This window comes from Gossypium raimondii, chromosome 7 (assembly GCF_025698545.1).
Source record: "Gossypium raimondii isolate GPD5lz chromosome 7, ASM2569854v1, whole genome shotgun sequence".
In the NCBI taxonomy this organism is placed as follows: domain Eukaryota; kingdom Viridiplantae; phylum Streptophyta; class Magnoliopsida; order Malvales; family Malvaceae; genus Gossypium; species Gossypium raimondii.
Window position 1 is genome coordinate 21,989,831 of NC_068571.1, and position 18,864 is coordinate 22,008,694.

Sequence of the window (18,864 nt, forward strand, 5' to 3'; positions counted from 1 at the left end):
TTTCATCAATTCTTTTGGACCTTTTAGCAATATAAAGAAGCTTTCTGACACTGCAAGCTTTGGTGTAAATTGACAACACCTAGCTGTATAGAAGGTATCAACATTGGTTGTTGATTGTCGTTGCTCAGGACGGTAATCGGAGGATTCTATCGATTGCGTTTGTAATAACTCATGAAGAAAAGATAGATGATTGAGATTTTTTTAGCAGGTTACACCGCTGTATTTTTCTGCAGCCCGACAGGTGTCATATCAGACAGAGGAACTAGAATCCTGTCCGTTATTGAGCACCAAGGTAGCCTTTAGGATCGCACCCATCTCAAGTACTGTATACGACTTGTCGGATCCAACTACCACTCAAAATAACCTTAAAAAAGTGAGTAAGATACATTCATCGACATGGATATGTAATTGGCACTGTTTGCAGTCATGTTGTACCTTATTTCATTCGTTGTTTGCATTCATGGGTGTACTTTTCTTAATAGGTTACGAGCTTGTCTAATATCATTTCCATGAAACATTGAACAACTTGGGCGCCATCAACAGCTATTGTGCGACATACATTGCCAACATACCCTGTGAATAGTAGATGCAATCATATGACATGGGTTTACGGTACAGGCATATGATGTCAAACTTTGCTACTGTATCAATTTCATAATAAAAAGGATGTGTCATTTTCCGATAACCTCGATTGTGAATAAAATATGCTTTCGTTTGACTGCTTGTTTCCAAAAAAGACAGCGACATACATTGGACAGATAGTGGGTGGCCATACTTGGTGTGAGGATGTAATAAAAGAAATCAGACGAAATATGACAAGAGCGAACACTATTCATGTAGTGTGCCACTCGCGTCGGAACCTGAAATTTTGAGTCACGGAGCACGCTAGGCCGGACCAAGACATGTCAGGGGGTTTATTTTGTGTCGACCTAACAAGAGGGACTTGCGATTGTGGAAGGTTCTAAGCACTTCGGTTCCCATGCGCACATGTAATTGTTGCATGTGAGAACCTAAGAATTAAGTACACGCCTTATCAATGATGTGTACAATCTAGAATGCATGTATAAAGTATGGAGTTCTGAATTTCCACCCGTCCCCGATGAGTGTATGTAGCGATCAATGTCCAGCACGAAATACGAGTTGGCACCAAAAGGTCGTCCAAATACCACCCAGATACGGAACAATATGGATATTCGGACAAAGGACAGTTAAAAGAGCTTATGTGGGTACTGTAGGAACCTGGGGCATACGAAAGTAACATGTTATGTGTTAAAAGATATTTTGGGGCCTCAACGTCGATAGCATTATTTTCTTTCAGAGAATATATTCATTACAATGCTTCCATTATTCTAATGCTCCAAATTTTTTATTTCTAATTAACTTACACATAACTTACGTTAAAATGTAATGAAGACAAGTATAGTGTTGGAATGAAAATTTATGGTTTCTTTATTTATGTTACATATATTTACATCGCAGAAGTAATAAAAAAATACATCAATTGTGTTGTCGGGGAGAATGTGTGCTGTAGGGCAGTCGATGACAAACATGAGGAAGATTTCTATGCACAAACGGAGTGTTGACCTATAAATTTGATCGTTGTCATCATCTTCATCATCATTGTCTTCATTCCTACCCTCTTGCTCATCTCTGTCTCTACATTTGTCATCGTGTTCGCTTTCGACTTATTCTCTATCGCCTTCCTCCGTACTCGAGTGCGATGTCGTCTTAGCCTCTCATTGTGTATCCTCCACTCCACCGACAGACGGTTGCGCTGATGACCCACCCCGATAAAACAATGATGCGGGCAGTGTTTGTGTCACTATCTGCATGCAACTGTAAGGTGCCATAAAACTCAAATACGTCGACATTGACCCGGGCATTGACACTGATATTAGCTGTTGAATTAACGTCTATATTGGTGTCGTCATCGGTGATGGTGCATGCATCGACATTTAGCCTGACACTTGGGCCGATATCAATGTCGGCATGGGGGTGTAGATGCGGGGGATGTTGATGCCCCGAAATATGTACCTGCGAGAATAGAAAAATCGAGTACATAAGGCGATGGTGCGTGGTGCGTAGTGCGATGCTTGTAAAAAACACGAGGTTAATAAAATGAACAGAAATAAGTGGAGTGAGCTAACAGGGATATTGCATAGACATAAACGGCGTTTCTCTGAGCGGAGCCGATTATGAACCCGTCATGCGACCGTATCTGGCCCTATGCTACTGCTAGGGCGATCATCATTGCCTTTTTTGATGAAGTTGCCTACTTCTCCCCTCCATCGATAGTAGATATGGCTTGTCAATGACTCTGAACCATGACAAGTACTCCAAACAGGCAGCCGTGTTCATTGATAAAAATGGTTCATGGATAGGTAAGAATTTCATCCTATGATCCCAAGCTTCAATGTAGTCCTTGTGAACCTCGCGTCAATCATCGTCGTTCTTCCCATGCATGTCCACCTTGTGCAGCTCCTTCAAGTCTCGCGATGCCAACGAAATTTGTTGCCTCCACCCGAATTGTCGCATCACCCAGTTCGATTCATGCATTTCCATCGTTACATACACTATCAACGTCACATTTGTGTCCCACATCTCTCGATTGACCAACACTTCTGGCGGGATACAAGATATAATATCGGTGTCGGCGTATGACATCAATTTAAACTGAAATGCACAATTGTAAATTTTGTTATGTATGAACTTTTATTTTACAAATCATTTCATAATTAATATAAATTCGAAGGAATAAGTAACTAACATCGACTTCCAAGCGTTGATCTAACAGCAACCTAATATCTTCCAACTCCTCGGGTAGTCCTACGTAACTCAACCCATGGTTCCATCTATAAAAGCAATATGTTACTTTAAACATATAATAAATAAAAACATTTACTGTACAAACTAGGTATTTATTAATAAATTATTTTTACCTTGTCACCAACAGAAACATATATGGGTCGTTTACTCGAGGACCTAAAAATGGTAGCTGCCATTATGCCCACGACTGTAGTAGGAGCAAGCAACCACCAATTGCATATTATCTAGTCCCGTGGCCTGACATAACTCTCGATATAACGTGGCCAACACAACTGACCCCCAACTGAGTTGTCTGCATTCTTTGAACTCTATTAGGTGTAGTAGCCACCTTACATGCACGAAATTTTGAGATTTATCGAGCATTAAAATGCCTCCGATTAACTGAAAGATGAATGCTTGGACATATTGTTCTTTGACGACATTGGTCGCGTGCGGAAGAAGCTTTTCAAAATTTTTTGCTAACCAATTCATCGATATCCGACCACCATCAAACTTGTTTGGAACCTTTCCCAATAATGTCGCGCAGAGATCCTCTTTACTAGGAACAATTGTTGCTCCCATGACAACTGGCTCATCCACCGACAGATCGAGTTGTAACATTATGTCCTCTGGTGTCATTGTACACTCGCCGCATGAAAGATGAAAAGTGTGTATCTCAAGCCTTCATCTTTCCACCAATGCACTGATGAGTTTAGGATCAAGTTTGCGACCCTCGAGCATAAGAGACGTATGCAAAAATCCTGCCTCTTGCAAGTAACCACAAATTTCGATGATCGAAGGCTTTGCCAAATTATTTATAAACGCCTCCAAAACACGATCATTTGCCTATTTATAACAACAACAAAAATTATTTTAATTAAAAAATAATTTAAATTTAACTTAATCGAAAATAATGAAAATTAAATTTTCGTCTTACCATTATTACTTGAGCAGGGAAAATGTGATTATCGTTGAAACGAATTAGAGAGGTTGTCATTCGTGAACACTTAATCCGAATGAACAAAATATAAAATAATTAAAAAATATATTTTTAAACGAGAATATCAAAAATTTTAGAACAAGAACTTGAAAAAATTGAGAGAAAATTGAGAGAGTTAAGAGATTAGAAAGAATTGAGAGAATAATATGTGAATGAAAAAAAAAATTTGAGGCATATTTATAGGTAAAAAGAACTGACCGTTGTCCCTCTTTTAAATTTTTTTACCGTTGCACAGCCAACGTTCAAAAAGCCATTGGATTTGACCATTGAGGAAAAGTGCATCCAGTTAGACACGCTTTTCGTTTCTCTCCAAAAATAACCTATTTACATAAATTTTCAAAAAAATTGATTTATAAGCCTAATTAAAAACTAGCCCTCTTTTTGAAAGGTTGTTGATCAAATTCAATTCCTTCTAAAAAGTAATAATAATCAAAAAAATAATAATCACATTGATAAAATTGTGTAAATATTAAAGGTCAAATTTGTTATCATGCCTAAATTTTAATCCATAAATATTTTTTATACAATATTAGAGGTGAGGATGAGGGTAACACGATTCAAATTTGTGCGAAACGGGTATCTAACAAAAAAATATTAACCACCACTCCATACACGTCAAGACTAATCCATGAATGTTTTAAAAATTGGTCCAAAAATATGTTTTTTAAAGATATGTTAGAACAGATTTTTGCCTTGATGATTTAATAAAAAAGGTAAGGCACGAGAGAGTGAAGAGTCATTTTCAACAAGGTGGTTTGGTCTCTTTTCAAATTCTGAATCCCACGAGAAGAAAAGCTAAGCTTTGCTTGCTTTATATATATAATCAACTTTTGATGTTTACAGTTTATTCATGTCATTAGTTAAAGAAGGAAATAATATTCAATGAATCTGAATACAAAATAAAATTTTGTATGATCTGGTGTTGCTGCTTCTTTTTAACTTTAATTTCTGCTTAAAAAGTGATGTGATATATGAGCTAAAGATGAATATGAGGATTGAGCAAAGTGAAAATCTGGTGACATGAAGACTTTTACCATCCAACAAGATTGTGAGAAACATCATTTGCCCCATACCTGCATGTGATTCAATTGTTATTAACAAGGAAAATTCTTTTCAGTTGAACCAAGACCAATCCATCTCCCTCCATTAAAGTTGAAAAGTAAAATTATGAGTTGTGACTTGCAAACCCTTCCACTCATTCATGACTAAAAAGTAGTGTGATTCATTTCAAGCACGCCATAGCACTTGACAACCAAGTTGAAAAGACTGCTCACATGGGGGTAATTTCAATTCCAAGTGTTTTTTCTAATTGGTTCATCGAAAAGAAGATTATGGGGGGATCAAGAAGAAGATGAAGATCCAAACAGCCTAGGTAGGGCAATGGTGTAGCAAGCCTAAACAGGGTGGTCCATTTAACACTACTTGCTTTACAAAGAAAAAAGGCAAGAATGGGTGGTGGGGAAAAGGCTTTGTAAATTATTGAGGGAATATGTAGCTATGTTTGCTTCTACTTCTGAAAACATTCAAATCATAACCCTATGGCTGTTAAGTGGGACCTTTCCCCACATGGCAATCCAACATTGTTAACTGGATTGTGAATCTTCATCATTGTTAGCTCTTTCAAGACGCATCAATACTATGATTTAAGTAAATAAATACATTAGGGGTTTGATCATTCAGGATTTGGTTAACAACTTAAACAAGTACAATGAATTTCCCAGAAAAGATAATGTGGCTTCCTATAACCCAGATTAAAGGATAAAAATCTTAAGTATTGACAGCTATGATTTGCATGCTTCATCAATATCAAACCCAAATTTCATGTGATCAACCCATCATTGTCCCTTGAAATGAACCGAGGGGGCAATATATGGGGGCATTTGAAAGGGAATGCTTGGGATAATTCTCCCTAGACAAAGCTTCGAAAAAGTTTCCGATATACACCCAAATCTATGTAGGAGGTTGAAGTTGACAAGGTAAAGATTTGTTATTGTCTTCCTATTTTGCTTCTAGTTCAAGGCACAAAAATCGTAAATGATTCACGAGGAACGAAAAATGTTGAAGAAAGCAACAAATGTATGTATATCAACAGACCAGTTTCAGCACTAACCTAATTTCATATATTCATTCATAAGGAAAACGTGGACCCACCCCAACCTTCGGCCACAAAGACAACCCAAAATACAAAATAGTAAACTGCAGTTCATTCTAACAAATGTACATGTAACATTGCTCAATTTCTAAGTGACCTAATTTCATAAATATTTCATAGTTGGGAGCAGGATTCTCTAACCTCTACTTATGGAATCATCTCTCTCCTTTGATGTAAACTGCGGATTATGATGTAATCCAATTTCTGGTACAAGCAGCTCGAAGAATTAGAATGCAATTTCCTGAAGAACTTGAAGTGTTTTCTGATGAACCTGGATTAAAATATTGTAAAGGTATTGAAATCACATAGATGCTCGCCAATTAAACCGTCAACGGAAGTTTAAAAGAAGAATAAAATATAGTAAGAAAAGACACAAGAAGATGTTAATGATTCGGGCAGTCAAATCAACTGTAAGTAAGAGATCCATTTCTAGGAGTCCCTAAGAAGGCAAGGTAAAAGATAGTTTACCCATTCTAAATGCTGTGCTGTTATGCCAGAGACATTTCCATTATATATACCACCCAAGACCTAAGAATGCAAAGAAATCCATTACTGTTGATCTTGAATGTAAGAAAAAGGTGACATAAGTAGTTCATGGGCATACACTAAAAAGCAATTAACTGTTTCCATGCCATGAGGTCCATTAGATTAAGTGAAAAACTTGTTGCTTAAAAGTGTAATTGAAGGATACCTTTGTCACAGTCTCAAGAAACATGCCGGGGCGAACAGGAAGTGGTTTTCTCCCTGTAACACTGCCCTGGTTAACATGACAAGAAAAGAGTGAATACACTAGAGTCTTGATGATTTTGCATACATGTCACCCATTCCAGCCATACTTGTAATCAACAAATTATAAAGTATATAAAGGAACGTAAAACTAACCCTTCCTGCAATTCCCCGGGGTCTCGTTCTACTGGCATTAGCTTCTTCATCAGTGTCAGAGTAGTCTGCACCTTCATCTTTCCCTAGCATTACATTTTTTATCATTTCCTGGACAGGTTTCCCAGGTTTCAGCGCTACAAGCTTTGTTAAGAAGTTCACCTGCGTAGGTAAGATCTTAATCATGCCAATGATCATTCAAATGTCAATAAAGTAAAAACTTAAGTATATTTATTTTATAGGATTAGAGGATCATCAATATCTTATTTCATTAAAAGTTAGATAATTTTTTAAATAAAGTATTAAAATGTATATTTCTGCGTGGGTATGTTTTGGTGTTTATCATCCCTTACATCTAGGTTAGGCCTCTCTTCCTATTGTGAATCAGTTTTCTGTCATATGCTCAACATGATGTCAAAACCAAAGTTGGTCACTGGTTTTGTTGGGTATTTTAACATTGTATTAAAACTAAGGTTTTTTTTTTTCTTTTAATGTTTATCATTTCACTCTGTTCTAATTGTCCATCATGTAGGCCTGCACACCCAGCTGTTACAGCAAGCCTTCGCTTGAATGGGAATGTTAGATGGGGTTAAATCCCGCATAGCTTTGGCTTGACGCCTGTTGAGGCATTATCCAGGTTGGGCTCTCTAACAATCGTCAATAGCTTCTAAATTTGAAGCTTAGCATAGTTTAGTCAATTTTAATTTTCATAAATGCAATCATGCACACCTCTGATTCAGGAAGTGTACTAAAACCACGGTCATTTCTTTCATCGAGTATCCCACCTCCCATCATATTTCGAGCTTCCTCTCTGATCAAAACAAGTCTTGCAAGTAGTTTTCGATCTGGAACAACTGGCCGAGTTTCCATTGTCTGAAAAACCATTTATAATGCAAAATAATGTTAAATGCTAAGAAACATAGCAAACCTTGCCAATGTAAACAAAAACTAACAGAAAGGAACACCACCTAGTTGTGGTCTCACAAAGCAAATATCTAAAATGATAGTAACAGGAAACAGATGCTTTTCAACATAGTGTTATGCGCCTTGGTGTAGGATCTAGTCACAGGTCTAGACGAGAAAGAATTTTTGCTTCGCCTATGGTTACTCAAAAGGCAGATTCGTCCTTGACTGAACCCCCTCTCAAAATAACGTTTCTTTTTTTATGGAATAATTGCTTATCTCTTTATTTCATATTGGCAGCCTTTTATAGACTGTTAATAACAAAGGAAAGATTCCTAATAGAATTCCTAACTTAGAGCTTATGAAGGAAATAAAAACCTAATATAATAGAGAAAATAAGTAAAACTAAAACTCTTAATAAAACCTGATAATAAATAAATAAAACTAAAATTCCTATTGCAATAAAAGCGTCTATATCATTACTCCCCTTCTCAGAGTTGAGCTCGTCCTCAAGCTCAAATTCAGAATAAACTTTAGAACTTATCCAAAATCATCTATCTCATCATCATCTTGCGTGCCTTCAACATCTAGTACTTCTATCCAAAATAACCTTTTACATTTGTGTGCCATGGAATAAGACTCGTCACAATTATAACACAGCCCCTTAGCCCTTCTTTCCGCCATTTCTGTCTGTGTCAATCTCTTAATAAATGGTGCAGAAGAACCTATTTTGCCATTGTTCCCTGTTGGTTCTGTTGTTTGTCCCCCTCCCTTTGCAATGCTCTTAGTTGTTGGAATGATTGAATTGTTGCCAGTATTTAGGATGGCTCGAGATGACAGTTTGGAAGAGACATTTTGTTTACGTTCCAATGTTCGAGCCATATTCATTGCAACTCTAAGGTTTTCCGGTTGTTGCATCTCAATATCAATTCTAAGTTCCTCTACCAACCCGGCAGTAAAGAAGTTTACTTGTTGTCGAGGTTTAAAATCAGTAGTCCTAGCCAATAGTGATTGAAATTGGCGTTGATATTCCTCTGCAGTCCCAGTTTGTCTCAAGTTGGCAAGTTCCCCCAAGGGGTTATTACTCATAGGTGGCCCAAACCTTACATGACAACACTCTTTGAAGCGCCCCCAATTAAGATTTGTCTCCTCTTCTTCCATTTGATCAAACCACAATTGTGCCTCTCCTAATAGATGGAATGAAGCTAAGCCTACTTTGTCTTCTTCGTTAGTTTGTTGATTGCCAAAAAAAAATTTCGTATCTTTTCAGCCAACCTAAAGGTTCTTCAACACCATCGTAAGTGGGAAATTCCATCTTAAAGTATCGTGGCACCATGCACCCTTCCTTTTCCTGCCTCCGCTGCTGCCCTGTTCTTCATTATTTTTCTTTGAATCCCCTTTCGTTATCTTTTGGACCGAAAGAGATAATATCACCACCTGCTCCTCTAATGCTTGTTGCCTTGTAGCCATTTGATCCATGAAAGCCTTCAGCTTGGCTGTCAAAGTCTTTTCATCACCCATGATAGCTGGCTCTGATACGAAGTTGTTATGCGCCTTGACGTAAGATCTAGTCACAGGTCTAGACGAGAAAGAATTTTTGCTTCGACCTATGGTTACTCAAAAGGCAGATTCGTCCTTGACTAAACCCCCTCTCAAAATAACGTTTCTTTTTGATGGAATAATTGTTTATCTCTTTATTTCATATTGGCAGCCTTTTATACTGTAATTAACAAAGGAAAGATTCCTAATAGAATTCCTAACTTAGAGTTTATGAAGGAAATAAAAATCTAATATAATAGAGAAAATAAGTAAAACTAAAACTCTTAATAAAACCTAATAATAAATAAATAAAACTAAAATTCCTATTGCAATAAAAGCTTCCATATCACATAGTAAAAAAGGTCACTTGCCGTCCTTTTTTTCATAACAATCAGGGAAATATATAATTCAGCAAGCAAAAGTTTTTGAAATATTCCCTTGACAGTTAACGTGTTCCTTTGCCTAGGCAATAGCCCAATGCCAGGCCAGGCACCTAGGAAAAGTTGGATTATTTACCAAAAAGAAAAACTGAAACTAAACTAAACTTGGAAATTTTCATATCAAAAGCAGCAATGACTGCAATAGAGGTTGAAACATTTAAATTCATAAATAGTGAAATTAAAGATATTTCAGGTTGCCATCGTTGAAATAATATATAATCAAGGATATAATTCAAGAGGCAAGTTGTGTATGAAGTTACATACAAACATAAATTTGCATGTAGATCCAATAAGTTGCACTGTGAATGGCTACATTTTGAACATAATACTATCTCAAAGTATCTAACTGTATACTAAAAAAGCATAAACACTTGCAGTCCATTTGTAGAAGCTGGCCTATTTGGGTGCATCAGCATCTCTTAGGCAAATAATCAACAGTAGCAGCATAATTTAAAAATTAAAATGCACTCCATAAAATATCCAGAAAATGCTTAATGAGGATGCAAAAAATCTCCTCGATGCTCTAGCAGCTATCAACTTAGAAGAATTCATAAATATCAGACAACATCTAAAAGCATGATTCATTATAAGATTCTCGAATAAATACCTCTAGTAGATCATCAGCCTGGTTTGCTATATCGTTTAGATTTGCTCCAGGAAGATGAACTTTGGTGCCATTTTCACTTTTGAAAGCACCACCACCTGCAGCAACTCGGCGTAGTAGCTCATGTCTGCTTTCTTTCAGGGGTGTTCTACAGAGAAGTCCAATCACTTGAACCTTGGGAGCAAGGAAAAGCAAGAGAAAACGACTTAGCATCGAGATCATGCTATTATATAACTAACTTTACGCTGAAGTTGAATTAGATACAGCGGGGTTGGGCCTCAAGGAACTTCCTTACATGCGGGGGACATTTTTTTGTGAGATGTGCCAGCACGGTCTCCTTAATCACCTCAAGCAGCGACTTTCGCTGTATTAAAAAAGAAAGTCCATTTTGAATTTATTCACATGAGAGAAAAGCATCAACTGATAAAGAGATCAAACAATGACCGACAACTAGCAAAAGAGAGGTAGCAATCTCAAACCATGTCAGACGTCAAACTGACAACTAAAACCCAGATAACATTTAAAGAAACACTGTTGGTTACTAGAAGTAGTCCTAAGCTGCTTTTACTTTCTAAGTCCTACATCAAGGAAAAGGACTAGAAAGAAGGGGGATGGCACCTTCAGCTAGTCTCAATTGATGCTATAAATCTCTGTAACAAGAGCCAAATAACCACAATGACAAGTTTTATAAGTTGGCAACACCGCTAACACAATATTTTAATTGGTCTTGGATACAGACAAGATCAGGCAGATAGTAGAGCAGTACATGGAATATGCGATCAAGTTCAATTATTCTTCAAATCATGTTTGACAAACTCATGCTGAAATTCTTATTTTCAATAAACATTATAGTCATCTTACATCTTAAAATACACAATGAAAAGACATGAAAAAATATTTACAGTTTGAAAAAACCAATTTTGGCATGTGATATAGCTTGCTCTTGGAGCCTGGTTAATTTATAACAAAGTCAAAAGTAAATAAAGCTTCATTTTTATAGAGCATCCAAGTGAACAGCGAACAAATTCGAAACCTGAACTACTGCATCTAAAAGCTTACAACATCTATTTTGCAAAAGAGATATTCTACACTTGAACCTTAAAAAATGTGACCAATGCACAATTAAAGTTGCTCTACCTTATCATCTTGGTCCTTTTCAGCAACTTGGATCATGTAATCTAGAGCCATCATGAACCCTGATTCCATTTCGTCAACCCTTTTCCCAATTACTCCTTGTGCAGCTAACTCAACTGCTACCTCCTCAGATGCCTCATCCATGTTCATATCTTCCAACTGAACCAACGATGCATATCAGATAGTCAAGACAGAGATGCAATTCGCTAATCACTACAGTCTTTGTGAAGACTGAAGAAGAGGGATTCAACTTTCTAAAGAATGATTCACAGAAAAGCCTGGTCTGAAAATAAAAATTGGTTTATAATAGGATGCAAACAATACAAATATAAGTCACAGAGATGCTAGCTACTGCCTGGTACATACAACAGGCAGCTAAAGTCCTAAGTCACAATTCAACTACTGTTGCAGCTTAATTGTGGGGTCTGTAGACATGTCTTGAAAGTTTTCATAAGCATATTAAAACTGCCAACTAGTGGTGTAAATTTGTGGGTATTAACGCCCTTAAAACCAGTATCCACCACAAATAAATTCAAGCATCCTTCAAAAGACAACCTCTTTAAAGGATAGTAGTAAGGAAAGAAGAAGGGAGAGCTTACAAGGGTAATAATTTCTTCAAGAACAGAAATGACTTGGTCTCCTCCTTTGAGTAAAGCATCATACTGAGAAGAATCTAAGTTCTGACTGCCTTGAAGTTGCTGGGTCTGGGTTTTATAAGTTCGTTCAAGTTCTTCATCAGGATAGCCTCCACCAACTTCATAGCTGGAGGACACGCGGCAGAAGAATTGCTGCTTCGTTACCTTGAGTTGTTTTATTTGGCAATGGAAGTGGGGGGTAGAGAAGCTAAAGGGGACAGAGGTGGGGAAGAAGAGCGAAGGAAGATTTGGAGCGGAACAACTAGGGAAGGAGAAGAAGACACTGCTCTTCAACATTTTCTATCGTGGGGGGAAGGGGTTTGGGTTTTGGAGAAATACCAGAGGACAAAAAATAAAATAATACATATCCTAATTCAGGTCCTTATAAAAAGGTCAAATAAAATTATGAAAACAAAACGCCGTCTGTGGGAATCGAACCCACGACCACATGGTTAAAAGCCATACGCTCTACCGGCTGAGCTAAGACGGCGTTGTATTTATATAAATAACAGAAACATAAATATGAATGTAAAGTCGTTTGGAAAGCGAAGAAACAAAAAGGGTCCATTGTTTTATAAGAACTCTCACTTTTTTTCTTTTTTGTGTACAAGGGCAAAAAGTAAAGCACAAAAGCAGTACAATTAGTGCCTTGGGATATTAGAACAACTAAGTATCGTTCTCTATATAAGAAAGTCCATTGAGTGGTAACTTGTCTATATATGTAATCGGATATGCGTTTAAAGGGTGCAAATGTCTTCCCATAAGTACTTTATCTTCCCAGGCATCGTAGACTGCCTAGCGATAATTGACATTTTGTGGGTAATTTGGAGAGATTCCAATTTCATCAGGAGGTGTTGTAAGAGGATAAATTTGTCGTGAAATTTGGAGTCCCTACGTAGGCCCGTACTCATGATGGATGAGGTTGAAATTTCTGACCCTTCCAAGAATGTTTGTAGTTTGATTGACTAGAAAACATATGCCATCGTAGCATCTATTTCTATTCAAGGAAGGTTCATCTTCAATGATTAGATAGTCTTTGGAAAGTCACCTAATAATTAGATTTGGTAGTAATTACTTATAATTATATTATAATTAGTAGGTTTTATTGAATTGGTTGTAATTGGAACACTTCAATTACACTCTTCAATTCTTAGAGAATGGTTGAAAATTGAGGTAATTAGGTAGGTAATTATAAGCAAATACCGTTACTTTATAATTTTTCAAATACGCATGCATAATTTAAATTTTTGTAAAAAAGACATTTTATACAATAATAATGTATTTTAATTTTAGAACATATATTTTATATTAAAATATAATTATATATCTATTATTGGATAAAAAAGTTTTTCTATGAAACACGTCAAGCCAAATATTTCAATCAAATTTTGATCTAATAGCAAATTAAGTTTATAAAGACTATATTATAACATCTATATTATTTTGTATGAAGACGTATATGAAAATTCTACCATAAAAGTTGTAAAATCTTTATACACTTCATAAAATCCTTCTTATAAAGGCTATATACTCTTAGAGGACACATTGTTCATGGATTTAAAAGTGATGATGGTGCAAGTTTTTGGAGTAAATTTTCTCAAAATGATATGATAGATGATATGTTGAATAGTGTTCACAAATTAGAAGACACAAATTTTATATGATATGACAGAGTTTTCGATCATAATATAAGCTATAAAAAGGTGAATTAACGTAATCAATAGAAAGGGAAAAGAACGTTTAATGGAATATCCGACTTTGAAATCTTGTTTGAAAATAAATAGGATTTCTATTGGAAGCAACCTGGCTAAATTCGTTGATAGATAGACAACAATTGTTTGAGGAACAAAGAGACTACAACATGAACCTAAAAACACTTAATGCCTTTATAATGCAATTAGAATTGGGTGATAAATGGATTTTAAGAGCTACTGATATTCTAGTATGTGAGGGAAGAAGAAAAAAAAGGATGCTTCAATATCTTGGTTTACTATGGGTGATGTTAGGGAATAATCTAACAAATATGAGATGTTAGAATTAGCGGGGAGTAAGACTCGATTCGATTTGAAAAAATTTAAAAAATTAAATTAAATTTTGAGTTATTCAAATTATTCGAGTCAACTCGAATAAGTAATTCGAGTCAACTCGAATAAGTAATTCGAGTTTTGAGTTCAAATCGAGTTGAATTTTACAATTCGAATAATTCAAATAACAAATAGGTGTAAATATCCTTTTGGTCCTTGTAAAGTTTGAAAATAAGCAAATTGGTCTCTTTCTCAACAAAAATTACTAAATAATTCAAAATAATTTTTAAAATTCAAAATATTTATAAAAATTCCAAAATTTATATTATCTAAAAAATTATAAAATTTTAAAAAAATCTAGAAAATATATAAAGAAAGTTAAAAATTAAAATTTTCTAGAATAATAATTTTGGGGACTTAAATAAGTTAATTAATGATTCAAGTTTATCATGTTAAAATATTATTATTATTATTTTGCTTTGAAATTTTTTTCAAATATATTTGGTTTCATATTTATGTGCTCTAACATTGAATTAGTTATACCGTAACAAAATTTAAATTTGACATATTTAATTTTTTAATTTAACTCGAACAATTTCACTTGATTCGATTTGATTCGCCTCGACTTGAATTTCATTTCACTCAACTCTATTCGAAAAAATTTCAAATCGAGTTAGGATGATAAAATAGAACTTGTCAACTCGATTAACTCGAAATTTTTTCACTCGATTCGATCGAACGCTCACCCCTAACTGGAATAATTAGATAAAACCAAATATGATGTTTATTTAATACTAATCATATTCTTGACCACTTTCTTAAATTAACATATTACATACGATGCTTGGTTTTAATTTTTGTTACTTGTTTAGAAAATTTTTTCTCAAGTATTATTGATAAATTTTTATATTAATCGATATTTTTAAACAATTAAATTATGTAATTTTATAATTAGAAACTTGTACTATTAAATATGATATAGGGATTTAAGGTGTAACTACACTTTGTTAGCCAAACACTTTTAGGGAATTACAATTCATTATAATTACAAGGTAATGTAACCTTGGTAATTACATTTCCATCCAATTACTTAGTGATATCCAAACACACTCTTAATAAAATGTGTGATGGACCAAGCAAGGTTGAGGCTCGGTTCCAAAAAAAATTCATGCGTATGCCCGTTTTTGGGCCCGACCCGTCCAAAAATCTTATTTTACTGTTCAAATAAGAATATATTTAAAAAAATATTTTTAATTGATATTTTATATATTTTATAATTAAATTTAAATTTTAAAATTATTTTTATTATTTAAATTGAATTCGTACGGAACCACTTTTATTTTCATTCTTTTGGGTATTAATTAAAATTGGAACTATATGATAAGAATAATAAGAATTAAAACAATTTCAGCACCTAAATTAAAGAGAATCGTTTTATATCATAAATTTATAGATATCATAAAAATCAACGATAATATTTACAATAATGTTTTTTATATTAGGAAAAGTCAAAAATATTGCAACTTACTTTTTAATTTTTATTTCATTTTTATTTGAAAGCAAATATTTGAACTGATTTAAGATTAGAGTGAGAATTCCATAAAAATAACTAAAAGTAATGACGTTTTTGATTTTTTTTATTCGTTTTACTGCCATCTTACTAGAATTTGGGCCCTCCAAATTTTTTATTTTTATTAGGTTTCATTTTCGTAAAGTTTGGCTTTTAACTTTTTTATTTTATTTTATTTTTGTTGTGATTTAGAATTACTGACTAAAAAAATGGGAATAAACTAATGATTCATAGAAAGAGATTGTATGAAATCATGATTCTATATCATTTCTTTCCTTTTTAATAAAGAATGACAAATAAAATTTTTCCTCCGATTTTCAATTTTTCCTCCTTAAAATATTTAAATCCAACTAAAAATGCTAAAAATCGAAATAAAATTTGATTTGTCATTCTCTTATTAGAAAAGATAGGGATGACATGAAATCACGATTTCATATAATCCTTTTATATGATTCATATGACTTAGGTATATGATAAACTATAAGTTAAGTTTAAATATTTTCTTCTTTTTAGGTGAAGATATATATGTGACAAATTTATTGTGGTATAGTATTTTCAGATATTAAATCTAAATATTAAATAAAGTCAGAGAACACAAAGGTAAAAAAAGCGAGGGGAACACTTTTATAACTAAACTAGCAGCCTTACCCCATACACCTGATCTCATGCATCTCATTTCTATTTGAAGAAAAAACAATATCGGCCTCAATAATAGGAGCCAAAAATGTCTAATGAAATCATAAAGTCATGATAGGGCGCAAAAGATAAAGCTGCCCTCGCTAAATGATGACCCGCTTTATTCGCCTCCCTTTTAATCTATAGAAAAAAAATTGATAACGTACGACTGAAGAAATAAATAACCTTTAACCAATACCCCAAACTCCAACATATAACTATGCTTATCCTTCAGAACATTATCAGCAAGCAAACAATCCAATTCAACAAGCAATGCGTCCAAATTGTACCCAATAAGTCATTTTAATGCTTCTCGAGTGACATATATCTCTGCTAATCGAGGATCCCAGACAACAACCACATGACCCGATAATCCTTGCACAAATCTTCCATCATGGTCCCTAAGTATTGTTGCAAAAGTCGAACAACCAACCTCAGGAAATGAAGCAGCATCAACATTGCATTTTAGCACACCGACCCTTGGATGTCTCTAACCAGTCCTCGTAGAATCCACCAACGTCATAATTGCCTGAGTCCCCTCAAAAACCAAATGCGCCGCCTCGCAGTGCTAAAAAAACTGTCCACCATCTGAATAATATTAGCAGGAGAAACAACACCACCTTTCCAAAGAAATAGATTGCAGTGTAGCCAAATGCTCCAAAATAGAGCAAGGTGCCATCGAGTTACCGCCATCTCGGTTGCATTAATCAAGGATGGGAGAACCTACTGCAAGGACACTCTCAATTGCATACCCCTGATTAGCTGCCAAACTGCCTGAGCAGTCGAGCACAAGATAAGAATGTGGTCAAACGGTTCAACACCCGCATAGCGAGGACACATATCATCAACAATAATATCTTTATCGTGAAGTCGTGCCTTGGTCGAAACATAATTCTTCATACATGGCCATACAAAATCCTTAACTTTGGGCAGAACATGGCCACTCCAAAGCTTCAACCAAGGACCATATTCTTGAAATTGAGATAAATGATTTGACTGAATAATGACCATTAGTAGCCCAATGCCAAATGAAATTATCTAGCCAGTGAACTAGACCAATCGGGATACTATGCACCCGCCTAGAGTCAAGAGGAGAAAATAGACCATCTAATAAAGTCAGTTCCCAAGTTGTGCCATCAACATTCATCAAATCATGCACCCTCAAATCATTCATACCTAACAACAGAGCCGAATCAACAAAGAAATTATCATCATCCACGAGCTAAGGGTCCTTAAAAACCCCGAATAGATTCTCCATTCCCCAGCCTCAAATGAAAATCCTTCAAAATAAGATGCTTAGTAGAAAAAATGCCCCACACAAAAGAGGGATTACTATCAATGTAAGATTAAAACAATGGAGACTGCAAAAACCCAAGCCCCCAAATTTCTTCAGAACATAGAGCTTGTCCCAAAACGACCAGTGAGTTCTCCCTACATCCCCACCTGAAGCCCACCAATAAATTTCATCATCTTTTACCAGGTGTCATACGTGTTAAGCAGAATCAGAAAAAACACTCATGTAAAAAGTTGACAAAGATTGAGCAACTGCCTTAATGACTACTTTTTTACCAGTCTCGATAGCAAATGATTCATCCAACCATGAATACACTTGCTTAGTCTATCCTGCAAAAAAAAAAAAAAAAACATGCTTCTTATTTCTACCAATAAGAGAAAGAAGAATCAGATAACGACCATGATTCAGATGGGTTGAAACTCCTAACAACGTCTGCTCCACTAATCTATCTTGAAGCTTCATATTATAACTAAACATGATCCCTGATTTTTGAAAATTCATCGCGTAACCCAAAGCTTGCCTATAATCCTTAAGGACATGCAACACCACCGAACATTAAATGGTAGAGGCCCGAAAAAATAAATAAAACTATCATCCACCAAAAGGAGGTGTGAGATCGTAGGACTCCCTTTACAGACCAAAATACCACGTATAACCCTTCTCGCCTCAACTTCATGAAGCAAAAAACTCAACCCTTCAGTACATAAAAGAAAAAGATAAGGAGAGAGTAGATCACCTTAATACAATCCCTGATCAGGTACAACCGATCCCCCTCCATCCCATTAAACAAAATAGAATAGTTTTCTATAGTGATGCACAACATAATCCAATCAACCCATTGGTGTGAAAAGCCCATCTTCAACATAATAAACTAAAGGAAGTTCCAGCCAACCCAGTCATATGCTTTACTGATATCGATTTTTATTGCTACTTCACCCACATTTCCCTGACCCTTACTCTACAAGTAAGGGATAATCTCCAAAGCAACAAGAATATTATCCATAATCAATCTGCCCAGAACAAAAGCAGACTACATGAGTGAAATTATGTTGGGCAAAATTCTTTTCAAACGATTAGTAAGGACCTTAGCAACTATCTTGTATTGAACATTACATAGAGTAATGGGCCTTGTGTCTTTCATACTATCAGGTTGGTCCTCCTTCGAAATAGAAACAATATTAGTATTTGATGTGATCCTGTAATCGGTTCA

General features: G+C 35.2%; 1 protein-coding gene and 1 non-coding gene across 4 annotated transcripts; both read right to left on the bottom strand.

Annotated features, from left to right (window-relative positions):
• Positions 1–1,420: 1,420 nt before the first annotated feature.
• LOC105784679 (protein PEP-RELATED DEVELOPMENT ARRESTED 1, chloroplastic) lies at positions 1,421–12,449 on the bottom strand. 3 transcript variants are annotated; one of them, XR_008197863.1, is made up of 14 exons: positions 12,056–12,449; positions 11,460–11,615; positions 10,618–10,686; positions 10,326–10,496; positions 7,566–7,709; positions 6,840–6,998; positions 6,649–6,714; positions 6,426–6,485; positions 6,099–6,228; positions 3,743–4,125; positions 2,940–3,651; positions 2,768–2,852; positions 2,148–2,673; positions 1,421–2,034 (listed from the first exon to the last, which is right to left on the bottom strand). XR_008197863.1 is itself a non-coding variant. In XM_012610587.2 (9 exons), the coding sequence occupies exons 1-9, from the start codon at positions 12,386–12,388 to the stop codon at positions 6,184–6,186; spliced, it is 1,203 nt and encodes a 400-aa protein (XP_012466041.1). In that variant the 5' UTR covers positions 12,389–12,449; the 3' UTR covers positions 5,864–6,183. The 3 variants fall into 3 exon arrangements, 1 of the variants encoding a protein (XP_012466041.1); XR_001130615.2 differs by lacking the exons at positions 1,421–2,034; positions 2,148–2,673; positions 2,768–2,852; positions 2,940–3,651; positions 3,743–4,125 and adding an exon at positions 4,591–4,878; XM_012610587.2 differs by lacking the exons at positions 1,421–2,034; positions 2,148–2,673; positions 2,768–2,852; positions 2,940–3,651; positions 3,743–4,125 and having other exon boundaries at positions 5,864–6,228.
• A 59-nt stretch (positions 12,450–12,508) lies between these two features.
• Positions 12,509–12,581, bottom strand: TRNAK-UUU (transfer RNA lysine (anticodon UUU)). Its single transcript has one exon. It is a non-coding gene; the product is annotated as a tRNA-Lys (tRNA).
• Positions 12,582–18,864: the final 6,283 nt, after the last annotated feature.

Bases quoted from the DNA above. Each gene is read 5' to 3' on its own strand.
- LOC105784679 (XM_012610587.2), bottom strand. From the start codon at position 12,388: ATGTTGAAGAGCAGTGTCTTCTTCTCCTTCCCTAGTTGTTCCGCTCCA. The intron at 11,616-12,055 runs GTAAGCTCTCCC...TCGTTGGTTCAG, and splicing joins TTGAAGAAATTATTACCCTT to TTGGAAGATATGAACATGGA. The intron at 10,497-10,617 runs GTAAGGAAGTTC...CTTGCTCCCAAG, and splicing joins CAAAAAAATGTCCCCCGCAT to GTTCAAGTGATTGGACTTCT.